Genomic DNA, 22,754 nt, shown 5'->3' on the forward strand with positions numbered 1-22,754 from the left:
TAGTCCCCATCCTGGGACATTTTCAAGACTTTACTGGGTAAACCCCTGAGCAACGTGTGCTCTCATAGCTATCCCATCTTAAAGCATAAGGTTGAATTAGAGACCTTGTGGAGACCCTTCCCACTTAAGTTAAGCTTTCATAACTTAATCTGGTTATTTTTCTAAGTGTATCACTGGGAAGAAAATAATTACTTTTTAGTAATCCTTTGTTTTAACTTACGACTTCAAACAGTTGTATATGTTGTAATTCAGTAAGAAATGCTGCTTTATTAGTGGAGCATGAAAACTGTTTAAGCAGGAAAATGGGAAAGTGAATTCTCTTTTTAAAGAATTGCATCTCCTGAACCTTTCAGGAAGGCATCTTAAGCCCTCCTGCCTCTTCCAGTGTGGCACAAATACCATAATGAGAGGCAAATTCGTTAGGTGGCTCAGACTACAATGGAGGAATCGCCATGCAGGTTTCTGCTGTCTTACCATTTGTTTGCTGCAGAGGACTTTCAGCTGTGGGGTTAGACCTGTACAATTTAAATCATTAGATGAGAAACTTCTCTCTGTCAGAAAAGACATATTCAGCATATTTGTGTGTGTGCATGTGTGTGCTTCCTCAGTTAATCATCATCTGTGCCTGAAGCTTGCATCAGTCTTTTTCCAATTAAAAGAAGTCAGAAAACTTGGTAATATTTAACACCTGTGTAGGCTTATCTTCAAAGCATCAAGCTTAGTTACTGAGCATCAAGTGAAGTTAATTGCCTTTGTCCTTTATAATTGAGATCTTTTTCTTTACAATCCTTTCAGAAAGAGAAGTCTAACACAGTTTCCTCAGTACTGGATTTTAGTGTATCTCTTATCAATATCTTATTGTTGGTCATGATATATGTATTCAAATAAGACTTAACCTTTTAATTCATCTGGTCTTGGAGATGCGATGCTTTGTTCCCTTTTTATCTTTGCTGAAATGATTTTAAAATAGTGCTTTTCTTTCCAAAAGATGCAGCTGTGAGGTCCATCTGTTCATCAGAAAATTTGTTCTTCATCTTTTTTTAGACAGACTTCACTGCATGAAGGAAGTATGGCTACAGTGTTTGGGATGGGGAAGGGTTGTTCGCTCTTCTCCAAAGCTTTTGTGACCTTAAGAGCCATGAAAAATGGTCACGAAAGATGTAGCTGAGTTAGGTTTGATAAGAGTAGGGACTGCTTGAGCTTCTATTTATAATTATGCTAATGTAGCTCAATCTAGGCTTGCCAGGAGACTTGGAGAAAATGAAGTAAAAAAATTAGTAAACATTTCTAAGCATTTATGTTATTTCTTTTCAACATGCAAAATTCAGTGAGTAGAATTTGAATACCTAGAGGAGCATTCATTCTTATCAGTTAGACTTTTCCTCCTGCCTTTACTAATTCACTGCCATATATGCTATTCATTTCTCTGATTCTGCAGTCAGTAAAGTATGCATGCTGCAGAAAACAGCTTCCTTTATTAAGCACTCTTACTGTCTTTCTAGAGAAGATCCACTGTATTTGCTGAATGAGGAAGGGGTCCTGTTTAGAAAATGTGCCTACATGATGTTACAGTGGACTGCTGCCCAGAAGTCTTTGAGTTAAGCTGGCTATTGATAGGGCTATAGCTGCATTGGCCCAACACTCCCCGCTTGGCAATTTTGTGTCAAATAGCCTGGAGAAAACCTCACACTGACACAGATGCAAAGTCTGTGGATGCTTGCGAGCCTGAGTATCGCTACCCTACTACAACCAGCAAAGTAGGCATACCTTGTATGGGATTGTTTAACTACTTTGTAGCCTAGCATAGAGAAGCAGAGGGGTGAAACTGCAATTGTACATCACTTTTATAGCGCTTCTCTGGAGGGATTTCTAAATGTGATCTCTGCTCAGTGAATACAGTTGCTGGCAGTGAAAATGCAATCATGTTTTATGTGCTCACTTGCATAATGCTTTCCCAGAGACTTTTATCTTAAAAACTGATTTCTGAAACTTACTCTAACAGTAGTAACAGAGGGCTTTGTCAGTGTTTCGTACATTCTTGGTCAATAGTCTGTTAGTGAATGAACTTGTTTGTACTAGCTCAAAATGTGAACTTGCTCATAGGTACTCCTTTTCTCAGATCTAGGCTGTCAAAAATGTTACAATTTGTAACAGGGGAGAGAAGTGACCACTACAAAATAACTTTTTTTTCACCTTAAGTTAAAGCATAAATCCATTTTTTAAAAAAACATGAATACAAATGAAACAAATGTACACAGGTGTCATAAGTTAAGGGCTGTATGAGTTACAAATGAATCTTCTTTTGTCTACACATTGGGTGCCTTGTGAAAGTTTTCATTTGGATACATCCCTCTTGCAAAGGTTATAAATCACACAAGAAATTGTTTCCAAAGTTTATGTATGTGATGAGATTTTAATCTAAATTTCTAGACTTTGTGTGAGCACCAGCCTCATCTCCTATCCAGATAAGTAGGTCATGTGGAAATAAATATGCATACATTTATGTGAATATATTATGCATCATTTTCTTTTCATTCCTATTAGTTTGTAAGCTTGGAGAGTAATAAAATGAAATTGAGCTAAAAAAATCTGTGCAAGGTATTCACTCTGGAAAGCTTTAATTTTCCCTAGTGAGTGACACATTTGTCTTCTGTCTGCCGATCTGGAAAATTTATTTAAATGTATGCTTCCTCTTTCCTTTATATAGAATTAATATAGACAAGAATTAGGAACTGCAAGAAAGAGTAAAATCAAATTTGATAGAAGAGTCACAGTTGAGAGCTTGGTGGAAACCTGTCTTTAATACAAGAAGAGAAGAGTTATCATAGTATCTTTTATTTCCATTTGATCTGAATTTACTATTGTAAGGTACAGTATGTAGATTAAACCTTTGAAACATCCTTTGGTTGTCTGAAGAGCTTTACGTGAATTAGGAGGAGCTAATTCTGGTTAGTAAATTTTGCATTAGTAAGTGGGATTTCTGTATTCTTATGCCTCAGAATGCATGCTGTCTGCCACAGAGATCAATTAACATGCCTTTCCCCCCCTTTCCCTTTTTGATATGGGGTTCAAATGACAAACTAGTTTGTCTGAGTCTGGGATCATATACATAGTAGGATTAAATTGTTCAGGGCATGTACACAGCAGACCAGTATGCTCCTGCTGAGTCTTGCTTGAGGCTTTAAACTTCCTATGATTATGAAGATGTTCTCTGAAAATTGACTGTGGAAATTAATCCTCTGTGTGTGTATGTTCCCTGCCACCAAAGCCAGGGGCTGGAGTGGAGGGTGCCCATTGTAATCTCATTTTCTCTTAAGAGTCCCAGCTCAGACTCGGTTCTGTTGTCACTTTTTCCTAAGAGTCCCTTTATTTCAACACCTTGCCTCAACTGAGAGCCCTTTCTGCTGCTCAATTCCTCCTGTTCTGTCTGGAGGCTGTTGTCAATGTGTGTTTCTAGTAATGTGTGTGTTCCTAGATGGTTTGGTTAACTGTTGTAGTCAGCCATGCCTATCTCATGCTGTCCTCACAAAAGCAAATCCTTTTGTGTTGTGATGAGAATTTAAAATTTTACCCAGATGGGTCTTTGAATATTGAAAAAGTCTTGTCTTTAGGGAGAGAAGATGATGTGTGGTAGAGCTCTCAAAGTTAGTATGTTTTTACCAGTTTCCTCTGAAAGATGGGATGAGAGAGGCAACAGAGACCCAATTAGTTTTCTGCTGAAGGAAAAGCACGCATTTGTTTTTTACTGGACATCAAAGTATTCAACAATAAGGAGTGTTCCTGACAACCTAGTTTATGCAGTTTGTTCACTGTAGTCCTTAGTTCTTGTATGCCTGACTTACATTTGAATTCTACAGGTGGTGGGTTTTTTTCTTCCCCCAGTGAGTAACCTCTATCAACATTTCAAGGGCAGATTTGCCAGAGAAGAGATGGGAGGCTCAAAAGGCAATTTTTGATAGGGTATTTAGATTTGGTAGTCTCTAAACTCCTTAGTTCCATCTGTTTCTTGCTTGATAGGACCTGATCTTTTAAGTAAAACTTTCCTACGTGACATCTACTTACATCTTCTTTTCCTACTTACATCTTCAGCTTTCATTCCTGCTGCTCAAAGATAAGGTACTTTTAGAAAAGAGCTAAGGTGGCTTTGCCCCTGAAAAGAAAAAAAATGAAATTGTTTTAAAGACTGCTACTTGAAATTCCATGTGTATCTACATTATTCTGAAAGATCATTATAATTAAGCCAGGAAACAACATATCTCCTGCTGTTTGTATTTTAATAAGATTTTTTTCCCTAGAAATGAATAAACAAAAGCCTGTTGAATAGATAAATAAAAAGAGAGTCTATAATACATTTACCAAAGTGTCTTCCCCTCCTCCCCTCTCCACCTCTTTGAATTGTCTTTGGATAAATCAGATGGTTTGAAAGGACATGTATGAATATCTAAGGCGTATGTAGGTCAATATGTTGCTGAGATTTTCAAAGCTATTTTCACATGTGAGCAAATATTAGCATTTTACATTAAACGGGAACTATGTTTGAAGCGGGCCCATGACTTGCATAATAAATGTAAAACACTGAAATTAAAGTGCTTAGTCTAGTCTGTCACAAAAAGTACCAATATATTGTTGCCTGTTCTTTTTAAATAAACCAGCTGACATAACTCCTGTTGGAAGATGCTCTTGCTGATTTTTTGAAAAATAATATTTGGTCATGTTCTGAATTTTTTTGCCAGGTGAATGTAAAGCAGTGTAACACTGAAGCATATAAACACAGTGAAACATAAACATTGTTCTAGTTTCTGGTTACCATGTGCTAGGTAACAGGTGCAAAGATTTTGTTGAAGCTTCTTAAAGCTTTCTTTCATGCTGAAAAATTTTTGCTTAACCTGGTAGCTCATTAAAATAAAGGGGTACTTAACAGTATTATTTTTTTATTCAACTACTTAAAAAGATCTTCCCTTTAAGATGGGGAACTAGCTACACTGAGGCAATATAGAGACCCATACTGTGTTGGAACATAAATAACCCAGGGGGAGTAAAGGTGCCTTATCCCAACTTAGGTTTGCCTGCCTTTTGTTTTTCTTTCTAATATTGAGGCAATGCTATTTATAGCTAAGAAACCTCTTGCCATGGTGGCTGTGCCATGAGAGATGGCGGCAAGCATCGGATGCACAGCAATACAAAGGTATTTCTGAAAACAGCTGGTTTTGATCACCTGGGATGCAAGTCTGCCTTTGTGAATTTTTTGAACTATGCATGTTGATAAAGGTGTCTGCTGCTTTCCAAGAAGGCTAAAAGATAGTTAAGCAGTTTTGATGCTAGAATTTCTGAAACCTTTACTAAATAAAATGTTAATTTGAAAATACCCTGTCTAGCTGCACAAAGCTTGAAAGTCATTCTTGTGAAGCTTAATGTTACTCTTAACAGTTTCTCCTTGATGATGAAGTTTTTATGTAGGGCTTTTACTTTTTAATTTGATCATTCTAAGATAGGCAGAATTCTGAAGGGGTTACGTAAGAAACAACTTATTAACATGGAGATACATAAGGAATGTCTTTATTATGCACGCCTCTGTCAGCATCAAGTGTTGGAATTGCAACTGGTAGTTGAGATGCATGCTTTGACCTGAAGGAAGCTTTATATTTTTACTCGGATTATTTATAAGAACAAAAGCACTAACCTGAAGTCCCTTAAAAACAATTTACATAAGCTTTCTATACATTTTTAACAGTTATTATTATAACACTTGCACTATTTATGCAGCACCTAGTACACTACGTAAATTGGCTAGAAACGTCTGTCTACTGCAGATACTCCAGCTTGCATGACTGCATTAAGAATCATGAATCTATAACTGAGAATGGAGAAAATGTGAAACAAAGCAGTTACATCTGCAGGTGAACTAGTCAGGATATAGGACATACCTAATCTGAGGAAGATGTGGCCTATTTACAGGTTGATTTGGTGACTTTACATAATGTGTGATTGCTATCAGCACTTTGTCTATTATAAAGTAGCAATAATATTGCTTCAAAATCCGAAAGCATAAAGTAAGTGTCATTTTCCCTCCTACTCATGGTTTCACAGAAGATTCACTTTTTGAAAGCGAGAAGTATGGTTAAAACATACTTTTAAAAAATGCAGTCTTTTGACATACGCTGCTGTAGATAAAATGTGGCACACAGGATGATTTGATTGTTGAAAAGTCACTTCCACTTGACAGAAACAATGGTCAGAAAATTTTTATTGGGATGGAATTTTCTAGGAAGAATTGAAATTAGAAAGTAGGTGTTGAGAAATGCTGCTTGTTCTGTTACTGTGCAGTGTTTCATAATAGCTTTCATTATAAAGCAGTGAGGAAAGTTAAGGGTAGATTCCTGTGTGGGAGAAGGGGCATATAGGCTTTCTATTTCTCTTGATACACACTGCTGTGCAACATGCAGAGCATTGCAGTACACAGTGGTTGTTCTAATGATTTTTAGCTTGTTGAGGATCTTGACAGAAGGTTGGTTTTTTTTTTTTTTTAGTATACGTGTGTATGTGTCTATTTGAGCATGCACATATAACTCAGCAGGAGTTTAAAAGAATAGTTAAAAACAAGAACAGTATAGCTTATTCACTACTAAGATAATACTACAAGATAAGAATATTTAGTCATATGTTGGAAAACAGGGAAAGAATGACCATTTACCTTGTGAAGGACATCATAACTGTCTCCAGTGGTGTCCCCTTTTGTGCTCAGCCTAAACTGGCACACGTTCATCTCTGCAAGCTTGGGGCTATCTGATATAATCCCAGCTAAGGGCTGCTGCACACATGCCCAAATGCACAAGAATTCTGTAATATGTCAACATACTGAACCTATTGTCTAACATAAAAGATCTGGTTTGTTTATCTTAAATGGGGGATTTGAAGCACACAGTTAGGAAATAAGTTCTCATCACTCATCCTGATGACTTCATGAGACAACACAGCTGGAATGGTGGGATTTTCTGACTTTTTCTTGGGCACCATTGTTCACTCTCACCCAGTTCTCTCTGTGAGTCTGTAGATAGCCAGGAAAATCTCCACGGAGGGTACTGGGCAGTCACGATGTATTTCACATTGCAGGATATACTTCCCATTGCAGTGTGTTGTGGTGCCAGGTTGGTGTTAGCATCTGCACCAGCTACACTTAGTGCTGGAGTGCAGTAAGTCAAAACTGGTTGTGAAGGACTTCTGGGGATAGACACAAGTGTCCCCAAGGTAGGAGCTGCCTTGGAAGCAAATTTTTCATTAAAAAAATTTTGTTTGGAACTATGTGTTCATTATAAAAACAGTGACATCTGCCTATACAAGCATTGTAAAACTTGTAGTTGGTTGGTACATGTATGAGGGCTGAAAATTTCCTCTGAAAGAGAGATTAAATGAAAAAAGTCATGAATGAGTTACTTTTATTGTATTTGGAAGATTATGCATACCTTACACATAGTTTATAGTTGTTTGTTTTTTTCAGTCTTGAAGTAGTAGTGTATCTTGAAAGGAATGTGCTGGGCCTGGATTTAAGTTGATGGTGGTGATGAGGACTTGGATAGGGCCTTTATTTCCATCTTTCAAACAAACAAACAAAAAGTTCTTTTTCCATTCTGTCCACTTGCTCTCAGTAGATGTAGTTAGCTGCTTAACATCTCTAAAGTTAATACTGTGGTATTTCCATACAGTTTATGCAAGCCTGTTTTGGTCAGTACTTACTTCTTGTTTTTGTTTTGTCAGCAGCCATGCAGCAGGTCCTGGATAACCTTACTGATCTGCCGACATCGACAGGAGCTGAAGAAATAGACCTGATTTTTCTTAAAGGAATTATGGAAAACCCTATTGTAAGATCACTTGCTAAGGTATTTAAACTTGCTGCTCTGCGTAAAATCTGGAAATATTTTAACTCTTAAATTATTGTGTGAACATAGAGTATGGATTGAGGTATTAACAATGGCTTTTATGTATGGTACGTCTTATTAAAAGACTTAAGGAGTTCTTGAAGGTGAGGATTTGGTATAATGCAATTTCTGTGCATGCTGATTTATTGTTATATGGAAGATTCTAGAGGAAGAAGAAAAATTCAGAGACACCAGAAATAATGTGGTAACATTATTTATGAAGAAAATGTCAAAATACTTGAAATCAGAACCAGTTGGTTTTAATACAGTCTCGTGACCACTGTTGTGTGCAAAACCCATGCACCTTCTGACTTTTAGCATTTTAGCCAAAGTTGAAAAGTGAGAGCAGTAGCCTTCTTTCTCCCATGGCATAAACAAGTTTTCTTTCTGTCTTTGGCTCAAAACAACTTTCTGGTCAGCCCAGTGAAATATTCTCTCCATGCCCTTTCCTGGATCTCAGAGTAATTCAGGGTCTCTGAGACGTGGGCTTAGTTTTGGTCTTGCTTTATGAAAATCTTTTATTTATAGATGGTAGCAATCAATTATAAATATGTAAGGTGATATTTACAAAAACTCTTTGGACTGTGTAATTAAAATGTAGCTGATCTTGCCAGTAGGAGATGCAGTCAATATTGCACAGCTCTTATATCCTTTCTTAATCTTAATTCATAAAAATAAGCTCCTTTCATGAGGAAAAAACAGTTAACTTAAATGTAGCCGTCTCTTTAATACGAATAGACATCTGAAAGCAGTGCCCTCTGGGCAGGCATGAAATACTCTGTAAAGCTGAAGGATTGTTGTGCAGGGATTTTGCTCAGTATAAAAATCTGGAAAGGAAAACTTCTAAGAAATCATGTAAGAATTTACTTCTGTTTAGCTGTTCAAAAAAATTGGTTATAAGTGGAACATTCCATAGTAATAAACTTAGAAATAATGGAAGTATCGCATCTGCTAGTGAGATGACTGCAGAGGGAGATTTGTGTACTAAATTTACTAGAGTAAGTAAAAGCATTTTCTTACTTAGAGTTGTTTCCAACTTCAGTATCTGCTGCATAGGTCATCTTTAATTTAATATTTTTCATGGAGAAAATGTTCAGTGAAAAGCATTTTTATTCTTACCAAGAATTTGTGCTTTAATGGCCAATTACAATTATATGGAATTTAATGACTAGCAGATGTAAAAAAGTGCTTGTAATGGCAACAGATTCTTAACTATAAACTTGCTTTATCTAGAATGCTGAAAAGTTTTAATTGTGTTCATATGGCATGACCGCACTCATATTTTATTTTGTAATTATTTTGGAACTGAACCCAAAAACTCAGTCCTAACCAGCAGAGCTAAATAAGGACAAGATTAAAATGACGTCACATTTCATGAAGTATATATAGTTCATATATATCCATTTGTCTCTAAAAATACATAAAACTTGTTTTTCTATTAGGAGAGCTAGTTTTAACAGAATGGACAATTCTTGGGACCCTGAGGTGGTCAGATTATTTAAGCAGATTCATTTCAGACCAGGACAGAAATGTTAAAGCTTTTTCATTTTCCTTTATTAGTCAGTTATTAAGACTAATCATTACGTAAAGTATCCCCAAAAGGACAAAAAGAAACTTAGGGAAATGTGCCATGAGCCAAACCAGCTTAATTTTTCTTTTCAGTCCTTAAAAAACTGAACGCAAGCAATGAGTATAGTAGTTAGTTTATAATATTTTGCAATGCAAAGTTTGGCTAAGCTTTTAAAATTGCGTTAAGTTTATTTCACACTTGTTCTGTTATAAAGGCATGAGGGTAGAAATTGCAGATATTTTTGAGATAGGGTTCTCTTACTGTACCTTTCCATTCTTCAGTAGGTGGTAGGGGAAAAGGGAAGTAACTTTAATCACTGTAAAATGTATTTTCCTGTCATTTACTGATGTTTATAGAATCATAGAATAGTTTGGGTTGGAAGGCACCTGTAAAGGTCATCTAGTCCAACCTCCCTGCAGTGAGCAGGGACATCTTCAACTAGATCAAGTTGCTCAGAGCTCCTCCAGCCTGGCCTTGAATGTTTCCAGGGATGGGACATCTACCACCCCTCTGGGCAACCTATTCCAGTGTTTCACCACCCTCATCGTAAAAAATGTATTCCTTATATCTAGTTTAAAGTTACCCTCCTTTAGTTTAAAACCATTACCCCTTGTCCTCTGTCAACAGGCCCTACTAAAAAGTTTGTCCCCATCTTTCCTGTAGGCCTGCTTTAAGTACTGGAAGGCTGCATAAGGTCTCCCCAGAGCCTTCTCTTCTCCAGGCTGAACAACGCCAACTCTCTCAGCCTTTCCTCATAGGAGAGGTGTTCCATCCCTCTGACCATTTTTGTGTCCCTCCTCTGGACTCACTCCAACAGGTCCATGTCTTTCCTGTGCTGAGGGTTATGTTCAATCCTAATTAGCCTTTAGAATTGTTACACTTTTTTGAAAACAGTTGTTGAATTTGGAACATGTACAAATTTTACTCAGTTTTGCTACTGAACTGTCTTATCAAAAATTCTCTTGGATTGTTAACTATTCTTTTGAACCTCAAAACTTTATCTTCTGCAGTCACACTATTGCTTTTAGTATAGTAGCACAGCCTACAGCATACCAGGTGAGTGCCTAACCCAGACCAAGGAAACATCTTAGGAGTAATCTATAAATATTGAGTCCAGTATTTAGGATGTCAGATTGCCAGAGGAAAAAGCCTTACTGTCTGAACATTTGGCAAGTATGATAAATACTGAATGAGTTAAGAGACTCAATTCAGTATCACTATGTCTGAAATGAACTGAAATGAAAAAAATATATAATATATGTTAGGTATTCCTATTTTTAAAAAAAAATTATTCATACCACTCCATATCCTGTTACTCCCCAATATATTACAGGATCAGAGTTGTTGACTGTTAAACTTTCTGTTTCCCAGTGTATACATGGCCTTGATTTTGGGGTGAGGTGTGAGGATATTTGTATTTAGATTATACTCTGTGTTAGTGGTAGTATTTTAAAGAAAATCAATGAGAAAGAAGGTAACCCATATTCTCTAATCTTATAAAGGTTTTGCTGTTGGACTATGTTTAAAAGTCAATAGATTTGGCTTTTTACTTGCTGTAAAAGAAGTAAACTTTAAAAGAAGGGTATTGTTTACTGTATATATTTGTACAAAATAGCATTCCCTTATTAAGGAGAATGTGTGTAGGTGCCAAGCTTCCTATGACTTTGTAATCATGGTCATTTGGTTTATGTGTGTTGGTGTTGGGGAATGTTTGAAATGTCTTTATGTTAAGTTAGCCTTTCCACTGTTTGATCATCAGTCCTGCAGAAACACCATTCTGTAGATATGAAGTAGAATTTAATCTTCAGATGATTTCAGGAAACAAAATTCTCTGGTTTTAACAAAATTTTATCATCTGTTTTGAAGCACTAATAGGAGCGTAGATGTGTATATATAGATGTATATATAGATGACTCCCAAATATATCTGTTATTTGTTGTGTTTTTACATGACAGAGAGATTGTTCTTCTTTGAACTTCTTGTTGCTATGGTGTTGTAAATAGCCCTTAATTGAGTGCATTGAGAATCAGTTATTTTTGGCCTTCTCTTATTCCCAAATTTTCTGATACAGCACTACCTGTAATAAGTAAGTGAAGCATTCAGATTTATGAGATGTTTCTCTTGCTACTCAAACCTCCTACCTTTCATATCTTCAGTGTTTAGAAAAGGATTATGTCTGCGGCAGTAGCTCTAGAAAAGAGATGATAAGTTATCACAGAATCTTAGAATGGTTGAGGTTGGAAGGTACCTCTGGAGGGCATCTAGTCCTACCCCAATGCTTGAGCAGGACCACCTGGAGATGGTTGCTCAGGACAACATCCAGACGGCTGTTAAATATCTTCAAGGAGGGAGACGCTACAACCTCTCTGACCAAACTGTGCCAGTGATCAGTCACCCTCACAGTGGAAAAAGTGTTTCCTTATGTTTAGACAGAGCTTCCTGTGTGTGTTTGTGCCCATTGCCTTTTCTTTAGAATTTGCTGTTCTGAAGCTGTTTGAATGGGAGAAGCCTGGGGTAAATGGTTCTCTTGCAGACTTTATTTTTTTCTGAGCAGATTCCAGAGTTCCTTCTATGTCCTTCCAGAAGGTGTACTTGTACTGGGTTCTGAAGCAGAAAAGATCTGAGGTGCTATACTGTTCAGAGAGGACTGTTTGGTATATATAGTGTAGAGGTTATAGGAAATAAGGACATATAAACATCTGTGACAAGTGCTGCTTATAAAGTTCGTCAGGTCATGTAGTGAAGCATACAAAATTCTTCAGCAGTTATGAAGATAACATATACATATTACTTTATATGTAATTTTTCTGGCTTTCCTGCTAAAGGTTGTACCAAGAATTTATTTAAAAGATTTATAAATTGGAACTACCTGAAACTTATTTACAGTGTAGTCTCATATATTTAATCTTACAGGCTCATGAGCGACTGGAAGATTCTAAACTTGAGGCTGTCAGTGACAACAATCTGGAGTTGGTGAATGAAATTCTTGAAGATATCAGTCCCCTAGTAAATAAAGATGAAAATATTGCAGAATTGGTTGGAATACTCAAGGAGCCGCATTTTCAGGTGCTACCTTTTTACTGTATATTACCTACTTATTGTATCAGTGTCTACATATGGATCTAGGAATGAACTGTGTCAAAGTTTAGGATTTTACTGTAAATGAAGGGTAAAGCAGAAGCCATGTGGGGTTAAGAATGAGCATGATTTTATTCTTTGATATCGCCTCAAGAGTATCTTCACTCATATTAAAATCCACCAGAGTTTCTGTTATAAATCTTGGACAAACATTTACCTCCTATATGACTGGAGTTTCTATAACAGTTCCTTGAAGGCTTCATCCTTAGCATTTTCAGTAGTCTCAGTTCCTGATACTGACCATTCTGCATATTGGTTCAGCTGTTGCCATTCAGTACTCACGTATAAGATGTGCAGTTTGCAAAGTGAATGAACGTGATTCTTCCATGATGGGACCTGCGCTGCAGCTTACATTGGGATTCTGCATCCCCCTCGCTGTTGCTGTATTAACATAAGTGAAGTTTTGACATATGCTTGTCAAAAGCAGATGTTTTTCCATAACTGCCATTCTATTACCAGCTTCTGTACTGACCCTTGAAGATTAGGGTTTGTAAATCCTTGGTAGGTTCTGGACTTCCCAGGCAGGCTTCAGCTGTTTTTAGTACTTAGCTATGGGTATTTTGTAGAAGAACACAAGCCAACTTTTTGCCACAGTATAAATGTGCTTCTTTTGGCAAACAGGTAGAGTCACAGACAGTTTTTGGGTATATGCATTTAAACACATGTTTTTTTTCCTAAAATTTCGGTTATACATTATACAAACAGAACAGTGAGTACGTTACTGTTTAACACTGGAAATGCTGTCAAGCTGTCTTGTGGCCTGTTAGAAGAGGGAACGCTAAGAGGTCAGCTTTTGAGGTAGTAGCTATTCTGAGTGCTGACCAAACAGTTCCTCTGCCTCTTCTGAAGAGCAGTATGTTGGCCTCCCTTGTGCCCTTATTTGTCCAGAAGAGCGTCATAGCTAAGGAATTGAAGACTATGATTTGGAGACTTACTGGTGAATAAACCTGCAAATCAGTCTTTGATCCCGTAGCAGAATTTGGCACTGGGTGAGTTTGGAGGAATTGGTAGTTAGAATGCAACAAGATTGTAATCAGAGGCCGGCTGGTGCACTGACAGACCTGACAAAGATACATTCTGTTAAAGACAGAGAAACTAAAGCTGAGAAGTCATAGAGGATGAATCAAAAGATGGAAAGGACTTAAGTGAAGTACTGGAGTAGACTAACTTTGAAAGGCATTGTAGCGATGATCTCTGGAGAGAGATGTCAAAGACCAGAGACCATCTGGGCAAAGAATCTTTGTGGTGGGGACTGGAAATGGCCTGTAGGAGTCAGAGATCAAATAAGAATTTTAATTAGGGTGAATAGCCAATATTAAGGCAAGTCCAGCATTCATTCCTGTTCAGTGGTCCTATTTGCAGAGAGGCACAACACAATGCTGATGTCACCTACTCCGTTAGTTCACACTTAAGCAACTTAAAAGTTCCAAAGTAGCTGTTGAACAAAAATTCCAATATTTATGCTATTTCTTGTACATTTTTTATGGTCTGATTTATAAAGAGCAGACTTGAAATTGCATATCCGCTACATTAACTTTACAGGTTTGATCTGATCTTTTGTTAGTGCTTCCTAATTGTATGTTAAAGGTCCATTTAATAAATATCTCTTCTGGTTTTGTTCCCTGTCCCCAGTAGTAGGCATCTGGTGAAGACTGTCAGGTTAGGACAAGCCAACAGTGATACCTTCCAAAACGTTTTGTGAGGATTTAGTGATTTGTGGTTCAGACCTGTGAGTGAGAAGTAGTGTGATCCACCTGTGGTGGTGATCTCTTCCATCAGTTTGTTCCGTTGGTTTTTGAACCCATGTGAAAATCTGGCATTCAGAATGTCCCTCATTAGAGTGGAGACTGCTGGTTTGTTTTCGAGACTGTTTCCTGTCAATTTCACTTAATATCCCCTTGCACTTGTGTAGGAAGAAAATGAACAGTTTTTCTTAATCAGCTTTTCCATGTTACTCATGATTTGAGAGACCTCATTGCATATGTGTGTCTGTCTATCTCAAATAAGTAAAAAGAAGGGAAGCAAAGCTGTATACAGCTTCCCAGAGTCATTGACAACAGCATGGATTTATGAAGTGGTGTAATAATTTCCATTGCATCTCCTACTCGTTGCCTAAAATTTCCTAGTATTTGGTTTGCCTTTTTAACAGTTGTTGAATAGACTAGACTATTTCAGTTGGAAGGGACTTACAACGGCCATCTAGTCCAACTGCCTGACCACTTCAGGGCTGACCAAAAATTAAAGCATATTATTAAGGGTATTGTCCAAGTGCCCGTTAAACACAGACTTGGGGCATCAACCACCTCTCTAGGAATTCTGTTCCAGTGTTTCACCACTCTCTCAATAAAGAAGATGTACCTCTAGGCTTAGTAAGTGTAGAGCTGGGTTGTTTCTTTGGTTTGGGTAGGTTTTGTACTGGTTACACCTCTGAGATACCACTTCTGAGTCTGTCAGTATCTTAAATTAGGGTTGTGTTTCCCTTTGCAGTCTGTGTGGAATTTCATTTGCCTTGTTCTCACTCTGTTGCTCATGAGATGCTCCTGCAGGTTACAGTCAGTTGTTTTACTCCTTGAATAGCAGCATCAGCAAACCCTGTCATTTTACTTCCCACCCCCATTTCCTAGATCACTAATCTGACATATCAGTGTAGTAGCAGGTGTAGAACTGAGCCCAGATGTCTCTGGGAAATCCCCTGATGAGATGAATTTTGAAAACTAGTAATACTATTTTCCTGGCCCCAATTTTTCTGTCTTTTAACCAATATTTTCATCCACTTGAGAGCCTTGCTTATCCTGTAGTAGCTTTGTTTCTTTAAAAGACTTTGATAAAGGAGTCTATCAAAGGCCTTTTGGAAATTGATCTATATTATCAACTGTAACTGCCTTGTTGCCATGCTTGGTGACTCTTTCAAGGAACTTAAATAGATTTGAGAAGCATGACTTCCCTTTATTAAAGCATGTTGATGCTTTCCCATGATCTATTTTGTCTGGTCATTCAGTTTTTAATGAAAACTTCTAATTTGTTTAGTATCAATATCAGACTTAGTGGTTCACAATTTGTTGACTCTTCCTTGGAACCCAGTTTAAAAATTCATGTCATGATTATTGCATGCTATGAACAAGATTGCATGCTGCTTCTTTCACTATACTGTTGGGTGAGTCATGGGTATGTAAGAGAAATAAGCTCTTTCTGGAGCTCCCTACTTCAAAATTTGCTGCAAAACCTGGATGAGGAAGGAAGAGAAAGACTATTTGATGATTAAGATAGTTAAATGCTACCCTGGAGAACTAACCTATCCTTCACTCTGTCAGAATTACAGTTCATTTATTTAAAATGAAAACAAAAAAGTCTAAAGCAGCTCGTTTGTTTGTTTGTTTATTTTCTAAGTGCCTGTTGTGAGGCCTTCAGTGTCATTTGCAGAAACAATGAGCAGTTTTGACTGCTGGGTGCAGGCAAAAAGCAGCTAGCTGCTTACTTTTTAAAAGTAAATCTGATGTGATTCAGTTTTGAAGCCTGAAATTAGGGTGTATTTTCTGGCCCTTAATTTTGTGCTTCTGTTCCCCATCTGGAGGCAGGCAACAAAGACAACTGAGACCAGAGTAGTATTAGTTTGATTAAGTGTTTTTATTTAACTGGTATCGTAGTTATGACCACTCTAGAAGAGCTTCTAGGACAATTTGCAGACCAAAATATAGATACACTATTCTTTCTAAGGCTTGGGGAGGCTGTATGTCTGTCTCTGAAGAGGAAACAGAAAACTAACTGAATGCTCAAGAAATAAATGCTATCCTTTCTACCTCATTTGGTGCAAGGAGGCATATTCCAAATTCTGCAAGAAGTGGCCTGTAAGGAAGAAAGGAAGAATACAATGTCATTTGTAATTACAGAAAATGTAATTTGCATCCTTTCTCCAGTTCAGTAAATATGTAAACAAGCCACCTTGACTTGACTATTTTAAAGTTTCATGGACACTATTGTGTAACTGTTTTACAGGCTGATTCTGTATTTTACAAATGAATGGTGCCACTTTATCACAGCGTCATCTTACAGTTGTAACCTGCCTTGGCTTACAAGTATCAAATGTGGTATATGAGTCATCAGTGCAATAGCTTATTTGAATTTATCATTTAGTGCTGAAAATACAGAATTACAGAATTTAATTTCTTTTACATATTTTTACAGAAGAACATTGGGGAGGGACTGGCTTCTGGAGTACAGGTTATACTATTCTGTTTGACAGTCTGTTTCCTCCCTTTTCTCATTTCTCCTTTCTTTCTTTTCTTTTTCTTCCTTTCCACTTTTTACCCCTTTTAGTTTTAACTGAACTTTTCAGGGTCAAAGTGTGGAAGATACTAAGTTCTTAACGAGTTTATCAATGGCTGGCCATCAGGCCAGTATGTATTGAAGAGCCAGCCGGCACATGCAGTGCATAGGAAAGGCTATAGCAAGTCTTACCAGACAGTAGCTGGGGAGCAGGAGAGAGAGTGGTAAGAGAGGTTGTCTTGAGGGAAGAGGGAGAAGTTGAAACTACTGCACTCTTGGAGTGGTTCAACATGCAGAAGAATCACTCTGCTGCTTCTTCCATAAGAACTTGTTCAGTTACATTCACCTTTCCAAGAATTATGCAAGCTGTTCATCCTAAATAGTAGATTCTACTGGCAATAAAATACTTAACCTGAAAAGCAGCCAATATTTTATTCTAATAGTTATCTTTATAATGGCTAATCATACCTTTAAAATGTTTCATTTAGAAAAATGATCTTAAGTTGCCTCCTAGGTAGATCTTAATTTATAGGGTTATTTTTCCCATGTATTCATGCCTCCTTACCAGCCCCCATGATTTCTCTAAGATTTTAAATTATTTACTCGCTCTTCCAGAACAGTCTTTAAAAAGTCTTATTTTCACATGTACATTAGGGGCCTGTAGTCCATTTATTAAGTTCTAATATTTAAACAGTGTTATCAGAGAAGACTAGCACATATTTAGTGCATAAAAGAGGAACAGAAATATTTTAAGTACTTCTGAGGCCTGAAGTGTTAGGAAAGGAGTCCTGAATTCAAGACCATAGAGTGTGCTCTTGTGTATTACCCCCAGCCCCAGTCCCCAGTTTGTAATTTAATTGTTCTATTGGATCACAGTTGGGGAAATAGTTATCATATAGGGCAGGCAATGCTTCATAACACATATAGATTGTGTTGAGAATTTTTTTAGGAAAAACAAGTTTTGAATTTGAACTTGGCTTCAGCATTGTAGAGAGCCTTCGATGTTTAATGTTTCTTTGTTTACTGAATTTTGAATTACTTTTTTAAAATATTTTTTTTTTTTACCTGTCAAGTAAGGACAGCCATTGAAAACTACTGTAAAGAAGTCAATATGTTCTGAGTTTATGGGTTACTTTATGACAGTATCTTGCACAAAGGGGCCGTGCTGTCTCCCACAGGACTGTATGTCCATTGTACGATACCTCTTGTGATACGCAGAGAGTATCTGCCTTATTCCAGCAACATCGCCATTTTTTCCATGAGAACATTTCTACAGCTATCCAGTCTTGGATAGGCAGCTGATTCTGTTTACATATACTGTACAAAGGAAACTTTGAACCATTTTATGGTTGATTATTCAGTCCATGCTGTTTTGCAGACTTTGGCAGTGGTTTTATAAATGTTCCGGCACCAGTATGGGAAAGGTCAGATTCCAGGGGAGCTCTGGAGTTGCAGAAGCACAGGATATAACTTTTTCCGATACCATAAGAAAGAAACAAGTGAAGTTCATGCAACTGTATTTCTCAGATCATTCAACCATATTACTGAAATAAGAAAGTAACTGAGCGACATAAAATGTTGGAGAGCAGTCCAGCAGTGGCTACAGACACATGGCCCCTGTTGCCAGGTGGCTTTGTGTAAGTGTTCTTCAGGACTGTGTGCCGTGACCTGGCTGGCTGGAAGCAGTCTTGTAAAACTGATACAGATTCCTGAGTTTTAGAACTGAGAGTTAGATACGGGAAAGTAATAAGTTAACCATGGCTTGTTTTAAGGAAACCAATAAACTACTTCTTTTAAAGAAACCATTTTATAATTGTGGGCAGCAGTGTACAGTCCCTGATAGTCCTTCTGTGACTCAGCCCTCGTGTAAATAGCAGGAAAAAGGTTTTGTGTTTGAGAGATAGTTAAGTAGTAGTTGAAAGAATTCATGCTTATCCATAAAACTGAGTGAATAAATAGGATCAGAATGTGGAATAGGATCAGATCTAAGAACTGAAGAATCTTACAGAGCATGTTAATTTGAAAAGGATGACACAGACTGTTAGTTTAGTAGTCTTTTTTTGACTGTGGATCAGATTATAATCCGTAAATTCTATGACTGTTAAGGACAGGGAGCTGTACAAGCATGGTTATATGTAAGGCTCCATCAGAAATCTAGTGGTTTGTGGCCAGAAAGTTTGGAAACAATTTGTTCTAGTGTGTGACCAAAAGAGAAAACTGGAGGTATCATACTGGTGTGTCTGCCTGGTTTTGTCAGTGGTAATGCGTTAAAATGCATAGTTGATGCTGGTTGGTTTCATTCTGGAAATGCAGAAAGATCCACAAATGTTGCTTGCAAACATTGGCAAAGAGAGATCTATTCTCCTGGCTTCTGGATTGGATGTGTCTTGGATAATGAAGAATTAGAAATTGCTACCATCTGACAGCTGCTTGATTTAAATAAATGATTGTTTTTCCTATTTAATTTGATTTGGTTTATGTCCACAGTATCAGAGCAGACACAATAAGCAGCTGTCTTTACACTCCTAATGGCAGGGGCAGAATCAGTGAGTTAGTACCTCCTTCTAACTTCAAGTTGAAATATCAGCAGGGTCATTGTGTAATGGGCAGATTAAAATGACTGTTCAGGTTTGTGACACTTTGAGGGTTTGCATGTTGAGGTTAGCACTAAATGAATATGGTTGCACAACTTTTCGACTGGCAGTGGTTCTTGGAAGGATGGAACAGACTGCATAGCAAAATGGTTACATTTGCTTAAATGTTGCCTGCTCACCTGCTCTACTTTCTAGTAGTTTGCTGTCTTCCTCTGGCACATGCATGTCACTATCAGTGATAGTCCATGTGACGTCTTCTCTCTTTAGCTACTTATTTGACATCAGTCAGTGATCTGACTTAAGACCGTATCTCATCAGGTCACCGTTTGAAACAAAGCTATGGTGTTTGAGGCCTAGGTAGCATCTCCTCTACTTGCTTCTTTTCCTATTTCTGTATCTGTCAGTGAGACTCTCTGCACTATAGGATGCTTTATCTTGAACTCTACCATATGTGGTGGCTATAGGGTGTCCCTTTTCCTCTTTAAGACAGAAAGTCTCCACTAATTTCACAAGTTTGATCTTGTTTTACCTGTATTTATTGCCTTACTAATATTTTCTTTAGATCTTTTATGAGAAAATCAAGTCTAAATTGCATTGTCTTTCAAAGGTGATTACATTTATTTGGTGTCCTCCTTTTGCTTGGTATTTATGTATACAGACTGGTGAAAACACATTAAGGTATGAGCTCTTGTCTTCCAGAAAGCGGATTCTGTCAACTTGGATTCATTTTGTGCTAGAATTCTGCCTTGCCTTTATGCAGGCAGAAAGCACTCATTCTGTAGATGGCTAAAAATCCTTGCATACCTGTAATTATCGAAATTACTGTGGAGGAGAATTTTATTACATTAAACACAAGTATCTAATGATGAGTTATCTTCATTTTTTTTCAGTGGGTTGTTAGTTTACTTTAACCATTTGCTCCGATACTGTTTCATTAGGTGAAGGACTATTTTAGGTACTCCTTTTTCCATCTTCTTCCCTGCAAGATCACATATTCCTCCCAAATTCATTACATTTCTCCTGTATTTCCTTAAGAAGAAGCATTTTGTATTTACAAAAGAGAGCATGTTTGCCAAGACAGTAGGTTTATCCGTCCATGTGAGTACTTGAATGTCAATTTTCGCTCCATTCCTTGTGAAGTAAGAATTTTATGATCTGGTCCCAAAAGGGCACATTTGGTGGTTATTCAGCACTAAATCCTTTTGCAAATGGTTATTTCATGATTTAAAATAGGGCTTTTTCTGTTCCTTTGCAGTCACTCTTGGAGGCACATGACATTGTGGCTTCAAAATGTTACGATTCCCCTCCTTCCAGCCCAGAAGTCAATAATTCTTCAGTGAACAACCAGATTGTTCCAGTAGATGCCATTCGTATCCTTGGAATTCACAAAAGAGCAGGAGAACCACTGGTAAGTAAATGAAGATGAGTGCGTCTAAATTAAAGTGTGAGTGAAAATGTTTGCACGTGCCTGACTTCTTGCATTATGTTTTAATTATTTCCCTTTTGTTGTGTAATTTAATTGGTGATAGGATCAGTACTGAGGGGTTGAAATAAGAAAATATTTGTGTGTTCTCCATCCTGTTCTCTTTAAGAAATTATGGGATAGTGAATAGGCAGTCACTAAGCTGAATGACTTGCTGGCATAACTGAATAACACAACATCTGTTTGGTCCTGATACAAAATGACAGGATTGCATGCAATCAAGAACAATACGGTGGTTGTTCAGTTGTATGAAAACCTTGTCTGAAAGCACTTTTGTGTCACCTGACTCTTAGCTGTGTATTAGGAACTCTTACACTGTAGTAACTATTACTGTCAGTTTTCATTGGGGCAGATGGAATATTCCATAACTGTATATTTTTGCTTGAGGTAATGGTAAAATGAAATTGAAATTCAAACAATGGTAAACTAGGTGTCACATACCTCTTTCAGGGTGTTACGTTTAGAGTTGAGAACAATGATCTGGTAATAGCACGAATTCTTCATGGCGGAATGATAGATCGACAAGGTCTTCTGCATGTAGGTGACATTATTAAAGAAGTGAATGGCCATGAGGTTGGAAACAATCCAAAAGAATTACAGGAACTGCTGAAAAATATTAGTGGCAGTGTCACTTTGAAGATTCTCCCCAGCTACAGAGACACTGTTATTCCTCAACAGGTCAGTAGCACGTTTCTATCGGTTCTGTCAAAATAATTTCTGCTTGGTACTTTATCACATAAGATCATTTTAAGATTTTGGATTAGACATATTTTGATTATTTAGTGTATTCAGTGCTAGCAGGAAGGCTAAAATGTAGAGATACCTGTATTCACCTTGAGGTATGTTTTAGAAATGGGTTTATTCAGTAGATTAATACCAGGCCTAATAGGCCTTCCTAAAAAATTCTAGTTAGTATCTTAAGATTGGTAAGCACTTGTATACTACATATAAAGCATGTTTGTTTGACATCCAGTGACCTCTGATGACCTAGCTACAATCACACTAAACTGCAGTGACATGATCAGTCTCCAAGTAATCTGTTTGATAGAATTCAGAAACATAGTGAATTCAACAGATGAGCTTGAACTTGCTGAGTTAAGTAGGAACTTGGATGGTGGCTATTCCTTATCCTTTTGTTGTTGCTATAGGCTGTGGATTTCTCCACTGCAAGAGTAACTTGTTGCTCTAAATCAGTACCTCTGAAACATCTTATTAGATCCTCTTTCAGGTAGTGGGTCTTAATGCCTGTGACTGTAATAGACTATGCTAACGTTGAGTAGATGCTGGGGGAATGTGCTGTATTTGAGGCAGGTGCACTGCTTCCTTTGTTCCCCAGCCTGGTAGAAAAAAGTCAAGTCTACTGTTTCCAGTCTACTGATGCAACTTACTGTTTCTTCCCCTGCATCAGCTCTGAGCCTTAAGCAGTCACATGTCTTGTTTGTTTTAAAACATTGAGTCCAAGACACAATTAATTCTTGACATTCCACAAGCCTTGGATACAGTGCTCACGTTCTGAGAATACTAATTGAGTTGTATATATTGAAATGTAAAAATGAGTATTTTGTAATACGTCGTCCAGATAGAACAGTTGCTTTTTTTATTTTTATCATGAAGCTCCTTCAGCCAAGGTTTGCACTGCTGATTATTCTACTCTCTCTGCTGGTATATGCCAGTTTTTTCCATAGATTGTATTTTACTTTTTTTATGCTGTAGGTAAAGACGTTACTTCAGTTCAACAGATAAATTAGTAAGAATGTATTTCATAATGTTTAAGCTTTGTAAATTTTTACACG

At 37.3% G+C, this 22,754-nt stretch overlaps 1 protein-coding gene across 2 annotated transcripts in view; it reads left to right on the forward strand.

The window, feature by feature from the left end:
* PALS2 (protein associated with LIN7 2, MAGUK p55 family member) overlaps nucleotides 1-22,754 on the forward strand; it is a 64,053-nt gene that overhangs the window by 24,620 nt on the left and 16,679 nt on the right. The window contains exons 2-5 of one of the 2 annotated variants that reach the window (XM_074837479.1): nucleotides 7,753-7,874; nucleotides 12,397-12,549; nucleotides 20,734-20,886; nucleotides 21,412-21,639. In XM_074837479.1, the coding sequence (XP_074693580.1) occupies nucleotides 7,758-7,874; nucleotides 12,397-12,549; nucleotides 20,734-20,886; nucleotides 21,412-21,639 (651 nt within the window). In that variant the 5' untranslated portion in view covers nucleotides 7,753-7,757. The remainder of the gene's footprint in view (nucleotides 1-7,752; nucleotides 7,875-12,396; nucleotides 12,550-20,733; nucleotides 20,887-21,411; nucleotides 21,640-22,754) is intronic. The other variant, XM_074837470.1, reaches the window with a different exon arrangement.

The sequence above is a fragment of the Strix aluco genome, chromosome 1 (assembly GCF_031877795.1).
Source record: "Strix aluco isolate bStrAlu1 chromosome 1, bStrAlu1.hap1, whole genome shotgun sequence".
Classification (NCBI taxonomy): domain Eukaryota; kingdom Metazoa; phylum Chordata; class Aves; order Strigiformes; family Strigidae; genus Strix; species Strix aluco.